This window comes from Oncorhynchus clarkii, chromosome 20, assembly GCF_045791955.1.
Source record: "Oncorhynchus clarkii lewisi isolate Uvic-CL-2024 chromosome 20, UVic_Ocla_1.0, whole genome shotgun sequence".
In the NCBI taxonomy this organism is placed as follows: Eukaryota; Metazoa; Chordata; class Actinopteri; order Salmoniformes; family Salmonidae; genus Oncorhynchus; species Oncorhynchus clarkii.
Window position 1 is genome coordinate 65,312,940 of NC_092166.1, and position 13,144 is coordinate 65,326,083.

Sequence of the window (13,144 nt, forward strand, 5' to 3'; positions counted from 1 at the left end):
TAGTACTGGGAGAGCAATAATGGCTGATGACTGGAGGAAATGGAGCAGAGAGCCAGGCAGTGTAAGAAGTAACCGGATGCCATCCCACCTGGGCTGCTGGCGCTGGGTAACACGTCTACTGGGAGACCTGGGACTGGTGGGCCTGAGTATGTGGTAAAAGGTGAGTGTGTGTGTGTTAAGGCTCCAGAGTACAACCATTTAGTTGCATTTTAAGTCCCATTGACTTGGCTATGCGAGTTAAAATGTTGAAAATGGTCGCATCTCATTCAAAACTCTGTTTGAAAAATAGGGAGTTATCCTGATTCCTACAATGAACGTGTCTGATCTGCCCCTGTACCTGTTTCGCTGGCGGCTGCTGTGATGAGCGAGCCACTCTCACTCCCTCTCCCTCCTGTGCGCTCTAGAGGGAGAGAAAAATGTGTTCTGATTGCGCAACATTTCAAACTGTAAAATTGTTTTGAAAGCACAATGTTTGTTGGATAGAGGATCCCAGCTTGCTGTAGGTATAACATGTATTTCTCAATATCGAGTGATTGGCACCGTTTCAAAACTAAAGTTTCTTTACGGTTTTAAGATGCATGCGCGAGTGCATTCTGCAGTTTTGTGAGTCAGTGCCTATATAAGTCACTGGGTAGGCTATCTTTTGTTGTTGGGACAATTAATTTACTGTTATATTAAATCAATTACACAGCTAACTAGCAGCCATATTATATTTATTTAGTAATCTAGCAAATGTTTTTTTAATTTCCACTTCCTTAAGAGGTGAATTAGTCCCAAATGAATTAGCCAACAGCAGGCATCATCAACTAGATTCAGCCGCGGGACAACCTTTTCTGAAGAGAATGGTCTGAGGACCGGAAAATATTTACAGATACTTTGTAGACTGAAAGTTGACCGCAAGAAGTCAAAACATATATATTTGGCTAAAACATCATTTCTAATCTGCTAACATTTGTATAGATCACATATAAAAGTGCCTTCAGAAAGTATTCACACCCCTTGACTTTTTCCACATGTTGTAGTGTTACAGGCAGGGGTTGGAACCGGTTCAGCAAAAATAACCAAAAGTTTTTTTAAAAGCATGGTAACCAGTTAACATTATTTTGTGTTCATGACTTATTTTTTTTCTAAGTACAAAAACGCAAGACAAGTTCATATTTAAATCTAGCTCCTAAACTTAGTCAGCATTATGTGTAATGTAACAGAGTCATGGTCAAGGGCTAGCTCTGGTCAAACTCTAAGCAAACTCTTTGAAGTGTAAAAACATTAAAAGTTCCTCCATAAAAGCAATAAAAGCAACTCCTCTGTTGGTATAACTGTAGGCCTAACACAGATAATGCATGTCATAGCAAGATGCCCAGCGCTTCATGCCCAGCCTTCTCCTCACCCGCAAAATTTCAGTCGTATGTCCAACCCTACACTAGACTTGTCCGTCCAACGCATGTACATAGCAGCTTGCTAAGGAGTGGGCAAGCTCTATCCATTGGTGAAGTAATGTCAGAAGTTTAAAAAGGAACAAAACATTATTATTTTTTTAACGGTTCCGAAGTTTGTTTTGCTGGTCGGAACTGGGAAAAAAATGCTTCCGTTCGGAACGAAATTCGAAAATAATTTTGGTTCCAACTCCTAGTTAGAGTGAATTTAAAATGGATTAAATTGAGATTGTCACTGGCCTACACACACAATACCCCGTATTGTCAAAGTGGAATTAGGGTTATTTTTGAATGAATTAAAAATGAAAAGCGTAAAGGTCATCAGTCAATAAGTATTCAACCCCTTTGTCATTGGAAGCCTAAATAAGTTCAGGAATAAACATGTGCTTAACAAGTCACAGAATACGTTGCATGGACTCACTACCTGCAATCGCGTTTAACATGATTTTTTAATTACTTCCTCATCTCAGTACCCCACACATTCAATGATCTGTAAGGTCCCTTTAGTTGAGCAGTGAATTTCAAACACAGATTCAACCACAAAGACCAGGGAGGTTTACCAATGTCTCGCAAAGGGCACCTATTGGTAAAAGGGTAAAACATAAAAAAGCAGATATTGAAGATCCCTTTGAGCATGGTGAAGTTATTAATTACACTTTGGATGATGTATGCATACACCCAGTCACTACAAAGACACAGGTGTCCTTAACTCAGTTGCCGGAGAGGAAAGAAACCGCTCAGGGATTTCACCATAAGGCCAATGAGGACTAAAACAGTTAGTTTAATGGCCGGGAAAGGAGAAAACAGAGGATGGATCAACAACATTTTAGTTACTCCACTATACTAACCCAATTGACAGAGTGAAGGAGGAAGCCTGTACAGAACACAAATATTGCACCCGGTTTGCAATAAGGCCCTCAAGTAAAACTACAAAAAAAGTGGCAAAGAAATTAAGTTTATGTCCTAAATACAAAGCGTTATGTTTGGGACAAATCCAACAACATGTTACTGAGTACCACTCTTCCTATTTTCAAGCATGGTGTTGGCTGCATCATGTTATGCGTATGCTTGTCATCGACAAGGACTAGGGAGTTTATGGTAAAAGACACAGAATAGAGCTAAGCGCAGGCAAAATCCTAGAGGAAAACCTGGTTCAGTCTGCTTTCCAACAGACAAATTCACCTTTTAGCAAAACAATAACCACATGGCCAAATATACACTGCAGTTGCTTACCAAGACGACATTGAATGTTCCAGAGTAGCCTAGTTACAGTTTTGACTTATATCAACTTGAAAATCTATGGCAAAGACTTGAAAATACATTTATTGACTCAGGGGGTTGAATACTTATCTAATCAATGATAGTGTTTTTCAGCCATATTTTTCTTTACAAATGTTTACATTTTTCTTCCACTTTTACATGACGGAGTACTTTGTGGAGATCGCCGACATTCTTTTGTTGTTTTTTTTACAAATAAATACATTTAAATATTTTTTTTCTTCATTTTAAGAAAATGTGTAAAAAGTCAAGGGGTGTGAACACTTTCTGAAGGCACTGCATCTCTATTATGTGTGGGAATCCTGTAAAAAAGACTTCTAAAATTAAAACCATTTGGAGCTGATTTGCTGGTGTTTAGTATTTTATGTCCAAATATAAATCAATTAAATAAAAAAAGTGATAATTTAAAATCACCTGCAGGCCACCAGTTGGCCTACTGCATGTGATATTAGTGGGTATGCAAATGAATCTATTTAACAAAATAAAAAAAATCACTTCTAATCACTTCAAACTCAGTGTACAAAACATTAAGAACACCTTCCTAATATAGAGTTGCACACCCCCCTTTTGCCCTCAGAACAGCCTCAATTCATTGGGGCATGGACTCTGCAAGGTGTTGAAAGCATTCCACAGGGATGCTGGCCCATGTTGACTCCAATGCTTCCCACAGTTGTCAAGTTGACTGGATGTCCTTTTGGTGGTGGACCATTAGTGATACACATGGGAAACTGCTGAGCGTGATAACCAAGCAGCGTTGCAGATCGACTTTTCAAACCGGGGCGCATGGCACCTACTACCATACTCCATTCTAAAAGGCACTTAAATCTTTGGTCTTGTCCACTCACCCTCTGAATGGCACACATACACAATCCATGTCTCAAGCCTTAAAAATCCTTCTTTAACCCATCTCCTCCCCTTCATCTACACTGATTTAAGCAGATTTAACATGAGACACCAATAAGGTAGCATAGCTTTCACCTGGATAGTCTGTCATGGAAATAGCAAGTGTTCCTAATGTTTTGTACACTCAGTGTATATAGAAACAATAGCCTATTGTCAACCAAAAATCCATGACAATCACTGCTTTAAGTTGGACATGTTAGATGAAACATTTTTAGCACCGTGAATAATTTATGAGAGGATTACGGGGAAAAAATGTATTGCGTGACACTGCGGCAAAATGTAGGTGTGACCAAATGATGGGCTGGTGCCACCAACTGAAAAAGTAAATAGCTCCAGTGCCACGAGGGGGAAGTTAGTCGGGAGCCCTGTGTGTTAGTGTCTCTGAATGCGTGCGAGTGTGTGTAATCCCAACCTGTGCTGGCCTCGGTGGGCCCGGGGGTGGCCTGCTGGGGACTGAGGTGTTCTCGGACCATCTTCTGCAGCGAGCGCATGAACACAGAGATGAGCCTGTCAATGTAGCTGGAGTTGTAACTACAAGCCGACTTCAGAATCATCAACGTACCTGGGAGAGAGAGAAAAATACATTCGAGACACTGCCACTGTCTCCCACACACACACTAAAGACATTTTTGGAGGAAATCGAACCAAATTACAGAAAAGGCATGCGGTCTCCTGTAGAGGGGAGACGAATGTTAAAATGTCACCGTTGGCGAGACATGCATCATACCAGCAGTGTGTGTGTAACACAACCCCTCAAGGAGAGGACAGGGTATGAAAGCAGTTATTGACCACTTTTGCCATTTCGGGAAACGGTATCAAATAGCGTTACCTTTAGAGTGTTCTCCAATAGCCATCTCACTTTGTGCCACTTAAATAAATAATGCCACCTCCATGTAAATTGAGACTTTATTCTCATGCATGAAAAATAAGCTTTTCAGAAAAACTTCTGACATCAGGTTTAAACCTGATATTAGAAGTAGTGAAAGAGAAAAATCTGGCTTTACCTCCACAGACTGACTGACCTGTGCTGCACCGTTCATTTAACCAAACGAGCTGTTAACCCACCCAGCATAGACCACTGCTTTAGATTTAAACGACACCTGCTCCTCTAATTACTGGATGGAGAGATGGTGTGTGCAGGCGCGCCTGAGAGAGCATGAATGATTGAGTGAATGGGTGCAAGGGAGAATAAGAGACCGACAGAGACAGTAAAAGTGTGTCTTGGTTCTGGTAGGTGTCTTACCAAACAGCTGTGTTGGGTTAGCACTACTGGTGGCCTTTTCATAGTTGGTGAGGCCCTCGTAGATTACTTTCCCCACCGCTGCATACAGACACTCCAACTCCTCATACTTAGACGCCACAGTTGACGTGCCTAGGAGAGGGACAGAAAAAGGCAACATATTTGATTATAGTAGAATGAAGTTTGGCTTATTGACTCAAAACGCAGTTTCCCAAATAGGCGTGTCTGCAGCGGATTCTTTTTGGGTCACAGGAAAACTCCTAAAAGTATGTCACAGCAGACACCGGCCTGGGATCTACTAATAAAGCTGGGACTCACTGGGCTCGGTGGGGAATACGCTCATCAGTCTGGATAGCAGGGAGTGGACGGCCCGCAGGACTTTGGTGTTGCCGCAAGTCATGCAGGCAGCAATGCCCCTCTGGAGGGGCTTGAAGTGGGTAAGGATGGCTGGGGACTGGAGTACCGTCAGCAGGAAGCACAGGATCTCCAGGCCAGTACAGATGTTAGAGAAGTTAGCCTGGGCTGGCTGCTCCTGGAGGAGGGAAGAGAGGGAGAGGTGGAGAGAAATAGAATGTGAGTGCAGGTTAATTCATCAATCCTTTTGGAGTGCTGTCAATTTCACTCCATCTAGTAGAGAGGGAGGAGAGAAGAGAGATAGAAAGATGATTAGGAGCAGACCATTTGGTCTAATGTGTAATAATGAACAAGGTGACTCGGTTGATAAGGCTCTGGTCTAAGTTAAAAGGTATTGATTCAGCGCTGCAGGAACAGAATAAGGCCTAGTCTCTGGTGTGTTTCAGATAGAGGTGTGTGTGATGCCCTCTCCCACTGTCCCTTTAATGACTGACATGGCAGTACAATGAGATGAGAAAGGGCAATCTGATTTACAGCGTTGTTCATTGGTCTGGATAAGACTGCTGGAGATGTACTGTTCAGTCCCACCCCCCAGGTAAGGTTAGGGCTCGGTTTGAGGGGGGCTGCAGTGACCCACAGAGAGAAAAACAATCATTGTCAGACATTTGGGGTTGCCCTCAGAAAAGCTTCCTAAGACAAGGTTATGAATAGGGAGGAGGAGTGGAGGATGGGACAGTCAAGTCAGTCCGGGTGGATTAGTTATCTCTGCTACACTGAGTGAGGCTGCTGCTTCAAATAATGACAGGGAAGTGATAAGGGACAAAGGAATTAAAATAGGAAGACAAACTTAGGAGCTGAGGAAAACAACTGACTGAAGGCCAAATCCCAGGAGGAAACTTGGCAAGAACATACTTCAGTTACTCACTCATTGAAAACACAGCTCTACATGGTGGATTTGAGCTGATGCATGTATGTTTTGAGTATTACAAATCATTTCTGGGAGGCATGATAAAGCAATTTTGACCGGAAGAGAAGTAAAACCTCAATGTGAAACCAAAATCAACAACTAGAAAGCCAGAAGCAGAGATTTCTGTGAAGCCTTACCACAGTCATGAGGAGTTTGTCAAACCACTGTAGTTTGAGCTCAGCTCTGGGCCACATGTCAGGGCGGAGGGCAGTCTTCATCAGGCTTACACAGCGACGGGACAGGAGCTCACCTGGAGACCCCGCCACGTTGGCACTGTCATTGACCTGGAGGACACATCATAATCATCATAGTACAGGTTTTTCCATTTATGTTTAGAGGTTAGACAGATTGGTGTCACCTAGTTAGTCAGTATACGTTACACCTGTGCTGGTTGCCATCTTGTTAATGGGAAGGGGTTTGACCTGTGCTGGCCCAGGTGCTAATTAAGAGTGGCTGGCCCAGTGCTCCAGTTGCCTAGAGAGATGTGGAGGGTCAACACCTTTAGTTGGCTCTCCCTGTTTGATTTCTAGAAAGATCTTCCCTGTCTACATCATTTTGCTCCTCCTTTTTGTTTGCTTCCTGTCTTTAAGTTTGGTGTAGGTTTTTCCTTCGTTTGGCTCTTAGTGCACGCTCATTGTGGGTGTCTGTCAGGTCCCGGTTGTTTTTGCTAATCAACTTACAGTGGACACTCCCATGAGTGTATTTCATAACCCTCCTAAAACCCCACTTTGTTTGTTTGTTCATCAGTGACTTTGTTAGTTCCACTTCTGTTTGAGCAACCTTGTTTTTCTTGGGGAAAGTAACAATCATCATTATCGTCTTCCATTGAAAATAGACAGAGGTTAATTAAGGGTCCCCGGGTCTTGTGAAACAAAATGGAGAAAAAGCAGCAGCTGTTTCAGTGTCAGACAATTGTAATATAAGTAAAAATGAAGCACATTCAGAGACTGCTACACATGGCAATTATGTACAATGGTGCCCAGAGGAGGTGGTGACATTCTTTCCCAGTTCTATTTCAGGTAAAGCCCACAGATCCAGAACCAAGGACATGTCCCTCTGCAAGTCCAGGGGTGAACATCTGCTGCTGCTACCAAGGCCTGCTGACTGTGACGCAGTGACCCGGGGGGGGTACCTGGTGCACTGTGTAAGCAAGGTGATCATGACAAAGGTGTTACCTGGCAGGCGATGCGGATGAGGAAGTTGACCACGGTGTCTGTGTGTTGTTTCTCCACTGGCTTGGTGAGGAGAGTCTCTGTTACCGGCATGGATGTACTGCGGCCAAACACCTACACACACATGGGACAGGGTGAGGCCAAACACCTACACACACATGGGACAGGGTGAGGCCAAACACCTACACACACATGGGACAGGGTGAGGCCAAACACCTACACACACACACACACATGGGACAGGGTGAGGCCAAACACCTACACACACACATGGGACAGGGTGAGGCCAAACACCTACACACACACATGGGACAGGGTGAGGCCAAACACCTACACACACACATGGGACAGGGTGAGGCCAAACACCTACACACACACATGGGACAGGGTGAGGCCAAACACCTACACACACACACATGGGACAGGGTGAGGCCAAACACCTACACACACACACACATGGGACAGGGTGAGGCCAAACACCTACACACACATGGGACAGGGTGAGGCCAAACACATGCATATTCCACCTAGGCAATCTGAAGGCATGGTGGAGCTGTTACCTAGACCCATCAGGGTTTCCTGACCATGTGACTGGAGAAAATAATCTGTTCCCTCCTGATACGTACACTTGTGCTGGGCGGTGTTACCGCAGCGACAGCTCCAGTGGCGGTACGGAACCTCTTGACGTCCTGTCCGGCAGCAGAGTCCATGGAGAGGCCTCTCTTCACCCCCCCAGTACCGCCTGCACTGGTCCCCTCTCCACTACCACCTTGGTCGGCCCCCTCCGCCTCCGGCTAGGAAAAGTAATTCAAATATCAAAATCTACTTTCTACAGTTGTAAAAGGAAGAGTATCGTAGGTTAAACAATTAACGTGTTCTATCCTATTAAATGGGTCTGCACACGTACCAGTGCGTCTTTGATCCTCTGTAGTTCCCACTTGATGACAACCTCAGCCAGGTCCACAGCCAGCTTCCTCTGTTCAATAGTCACACTGGGGGTGAAGCCCAGACGCTGCATGGCACTGATCATGTGCTGCACCAGGTGGTGACGCACCGGGTAGTACACCTGGGGACAGGGGGGGGGGGTGCGTGTGTGGTTAGACACCACATGGAAGAAAACAGTGGGACAGGGGAGATACCGTGCGTGTGTGTTCATCTAAGCTACACAGGTATGCTTGGGACTCATCGATTTAAACTCTGTGACAAAGCCCACACACTTATTAGGCCTATACTTAGCCAGAGAACACACTCAAACCCCAAAGGGTCAAGCACAAAGGCACACACAGACGCTCTGAAGAGGGTGCCTCTATGACACTCCTATCGGGAGTGCTGTCAGCATTGTCAGAGATGATTAGAGCTGTTCAGATGGAGTGATTATCTCTGATGGGTGACAGGGACTTCAACCCCAGACAGAAAGCACAGCTAAGCCCTGTCTACATGCATACACACTGCAGAGAGTGAGATGAGCTTCCTGTCCGAGTGCAGTTTACACTGTCAGAGATCATCACATGCACACTACTCTAGGCACATGTCCATCGTGACAGACTCATCTCTCCAGGGTAATGATGATGAGATGAGCGGTCTCGGTCAGAGAGCAGTGTGTCAAAGTGCCACAGATCAATCTACAATGAACTTGACCAGGCGTCAGTCTACAGTTCTGAACAGCTGGCTGGGATCATGATGAAGCGTGTAGGAAGCACAAGGGGGGGAAACCCATAGAATTAGTAGATTCTATAAAGTAGAATGATACAGAAAAATCCACCCTGCGTGCTAGGATGTGTGTGTGTGCGTTTGTTACGCACTCTGAAGTGCTGGACGATAAGGTGCAGTATATGGACCAGTTGAGGGACGGTGTGTCCCTCCTCCACGATGATCTTGCGTGTCCAGTGGGTCAGCATCTGGTGTCCGTCCTCCATGCGGGCTGGCACAGCCGGGGTCAAGATGGCCATAGCCTGGCGGACGATAGCCCTGGCCTCCATAGTGTGGGCCTTCAGCAGGCTATGGAACACCTAGATACACGCACAGGTGGAAGAAATGTGATCATGTCAAATGTAAAACGGTACTTTTGAGGGCATAAATCAGTGAGCGGCTATGTAAATCAGTGAGCGGCTATGTAAATCAGTGAGCGGCTATGTAAATCAGTGAGCGGCTATCCTTTGTAAATTGGATTATGCAGCCTAAAAACAGGCCAGCAACCTCCAAGAATGGTGCCGGTCAAGTGCCCCCCACATCAATGTGGACAAGACAGAAGAGCTGATAATCGATGGCAACAACCTGCCACAATATATTAATTACAAGCTATTTCACAGAAAATTCCAACTATATTTTAAAAAGTAAAGTAACCTGCAGTACGATCTTCTTGTGGATGGCGAACTTGGCGATGATGTGTGCCAGGAGCAGGTGGCCGCTGTACTTGCAGGCAGGGTCAACACAGGCCTTGGGCAGCAGGCATGGCCAGGCGAAGGTCATGAGGCGCCGCAGCTTGCTGTTCCGGGACTTGTTGTTGTCGTGGATGTGGTGGGGGGCGTGCTCCACCAGGAGAGTAGAGAACTGGAGAAGGTAGATACGGAGGGAATCTAGGAGGTCTGCCTGCTTTTCTGGATCCAGGACCTATGAGAGAGAGAAGATGGATGTATTACATATTTCTTGTCCTTCAAGACATTTCTCCCCACAGAGAGAAGGGCAAGGAGAATATGTACATTCTATAGGTATTTGTTTTTTTAAAGCAACTGATAATTTAATAAATAAATACAATATAATCTGATTTGGGGGGGGGACAAGTCTTTTTTGGCAGTGGCATTTTCCATAAAGACTTAAAATGCATAATTTGTCATGTAGAAAGGTGGAGAGAGGAAATGAGTTTAAAACCCAACCAGACGATCAGATCCATACTAGGTCTGGTGTTGGTCAGACAGTGAGTCAGGGACTATGATTAGATCGTGTTCAAGACAAACAAAACCGTGACCTTTACTGTTGCCACGGTGACAGTACTGCCAGGCAGGCCAGAACATTACACACTGCTCTGATGGATGGACAGAGTGATGAGAGGAGAGAGGGCAATAGGATGAGAGCAGGAAGAGGGGGCAAGATGGGCAAGGGAAAAGAGAGATGAGAGGAGAAAGGGAGAAGACGATCAGAGAGGATCAGAATAAAAGGAAAAAGAGGTAGTGATGGATGTAACAGATGATGAGGGAGAAAGGGGTGAAAAGAGGAGAGAAGGACAGGGGTGTAGAGAAAGGATAGGCCATCCATGAAGAGTCTTGAGGGCTGGTTGGTTGGTTTTTATACCTTGGTGATGAAGACGCTGGTGATACTCTCGGAGTTGTCTCCCTCTGGGTTGGGCGGTCCCAGAAGCTGCTCCCCCTCCCCCTTCTCAAAGCTGTACAGGAACGCTGGATTCAGGATGTGCTGTAACACCTGGGACAGAAAGAGACAGGTTGTAATAACAGATCCACACTTAAAGAAGAGAACTTCTCTACCGGGTGTGGTCTTTTTTAAAGGTCTATAGAGGAGATAAGAGCAGGAATGTCAGTTAAATAAAATTCCATGTTGTTTAAAAAACAATGTACATTTACATTGTCTGCTAAATGACAATCTGATCAAGAGCGACTTAGTCAAATCTTTCAATCAAAAATAAATCAATAAAAAGTACGACTTAGTCATTTAAACTCCTCACAATAACAAGAGCATATATCAATGGTAGACATTGAAGACAAAGGAATGATTAAGCAGTCAGCAGCAGAATAACTGAGCATTTATAGGTACCATCCTAATGAACTAGTCTCCACCCTATACATCATCCTCTAGGCAGGACATATTTTAATAGAGGCATCATGTGGCAGCATATGCTCCGACGCTGCCATTAACACACACAGGAACAGATAATAGAGGGAGAGGAAATGCGTAGCGCCACGCTCTCTTATTTGGTCTCATATGTTCCCATTCATTTAGAGTGTCTGTGATATCAATCATACAGACGTCGCCCAACATTACTTTATTGCCATTAGATGATTAGTGTCCTCCTTCTACAGCGCGTGTGTTGTGTGTGTGTCTCGCTCTCTCTCTAGCGGAGACATTAGCATTATCTATTAAAGCAGAGGCAGTGCCTGTGGCTGAACCAGAGAGAGAGTGTGAGAGATATGCATTATGTTAAATCGTCCAGATGTTAGGCTAGGGGAGGAGGACTACTAGAAAGAACAGCCGTTTGTTAGCAACAGTGGTCCTAATATTTCACCATATGAGAATAGGCCTCCATTTCTGCATCCCAAATAGCACCCTTTTCCCCATATAGTGCACTACTTTTGACCAGAGCCCTATGGGCCCTGGTAAAAGTAGTGTGCTATAAAGGGAATAGGGTGCCAGTTGAGACGCATCCTGTGAGTGTGGAGGTCCTGGCTGCTCTCTCAGTTAAGGTGAAATATCCAGACCCCATCTGCCTAGTGCTATTGCACAGCACACCCTTTCTCCCTATAGAGCCTTGTTTTCAGAAAAAAGCTTAAGACTATGATTCACAGTAGAGATATGGGCGATATGGACAAACATCCATATTGGATAAATTGCCTGAATTGATGCAAGAACTAAAAATAGAAAGATAAGTTTATAACATTAATGTGCACTTCAGCTTTTTAGTTAATAACACTTTCAACTACTTCTAGTAATTTGATGGTTGTGGCCACCAGTTGTACCATTAACAATCACCCATATTAGCAAACCTCATTCATGTCAAACTTTACAGTTCTCTAGTACAGACTACTTATTGTAATGAACGATATCAGAAAAATGCATGCGATAAGTCATTGGCGTGTCAATGTTGATCATTTTCGGTTTATCGTCCCTGCCCTAAACACACACACACAGGCACAAGAACACACACTCAAGCACTAGCACACACACATGGACAGCATCTGCTCTTCGCTAGAGAACAATTAAGAGGATGACTATATGAGCAGCATAATTCATCAGGGGGAGAACTGGCGCTGCACCGCTGAAATTAAAAAAACTCTGCAGTTCAGCAGGGAACACTATAAGAATATAGCCATTTAATTAGATTTTTTTTAATATAATGGTCTTTCACCATATATTAGTGGGTGCGAGTGAATGCATTTGAGGGGATGCTGTGTACCCATATACATCTCTGTGTGTGTGTGAAAGAGTGCGATAGCGAGAATGGGTTGGTTACCTTGGCTTTGAGCTCATCGTTGAAGTGTGGGTCGTTGAACTCTACGAAGCGGAAGAAGAGGGCTCGTTTGTGAGCGATGCTGTAGTTCTTAGGGATCTCCTCCTCCATGTAGTCCTTTAGGAAGGTCATGTTGCACAGGAAACGACCCGTGAACGCCCTAAGCAGCTGGAACAGCAGCTCGATCTCATTGAAGTTTCGTCTGGGGGGGGCAAGGAGTACAAGTACAAATCCTTTGATTTTTGTAGAAGTCATACATCAATGTCTGAAGATTTACATGAAAGCTCGAGGTTGCACAGTCAAGGATGCATTTCTCTCAAGCCTCTTGAGTTAAGAAATATTGACAGTGGTAGTGCAACTGATGCACATTTGCAGTAGCTGAGCAGGCATTAAGCCAGCACTATCATGGCGTGTGTGTGAGGTACATACTTGCAGTAGCTGAGCAGGCAGTAGGCCAGCAGCTTGGGCTCCTTCCAGTTGATGGCGGCCATGTTGTCTTTGCGGTGTCGTTCCTGGAAGGCCTCGCTGACCCAGACCCGTCTAAGCTGGCTGACCAGAGAGTGCTGGCCCGCCAACCAGCCCTCCTCATTCTTCACTATGATGCTGATAATCTGAGGAGTG

At 44.7% G+C, this 13,144-nt stretch overlaps 1 protein-coding gene across 1 annotated transcript in view; it reads right to left on the reverse strand.

The window, feature by feature from the left end:
- Positions 1-13,144, reverse strand: part of LOC139376737 (transformation/transcription domain-associated protein) — an 82,032-nt gene that overhangs the window by 46,236 nt on the left and 22,652 nt on the right. The window contains exons 35-47 of the mRNA XM_071119627.1: positions 12,953-13,134; positions 12,527-12,725; positions 10,636-10,764; positions 9,691-9,957; positions 9,150-9,356; positions 8,255-8,413; positions 7,974-8,141; positions 7,351-7,461; positions 6,313-6,459; positions 5,173-5,386; positions 4,858-4,986; positions 4,027-4,176; positions 338-400 (exon numbers count right to left, since the gene is read on the reverse strand). Coding sequence (XP_070975728.1) covers positions 338-400; positions 4,027-4,176; positions 4,858-4,986; positions 5,173-5,386; positions 6,313-6,459; positions 7,351-7,461; positions 7,974-8,141; positions 8,255-8,413; positions 9,150-9,356; positions 9,691-9,957; positions 10,636-10,764; positions 12,527-12,725; positions 12,953-13,134 — 2,125 coding nt within the window. The remainder of the gene's footprint in view (positions 1-337; positions 401-4,026; positions 4,177-4,857; positions 4,987-5,172; positions 5,387-6,312; positions 6,460-7,350; positions 7,462-7,973; positions 8,142-8,254; positions 8,414-9,149; positions 9,357-9,690; positions 9,958-10,635; positions 10,765-12,526; positions 12,726-12,952; positions 13,135-13,144) is intronic.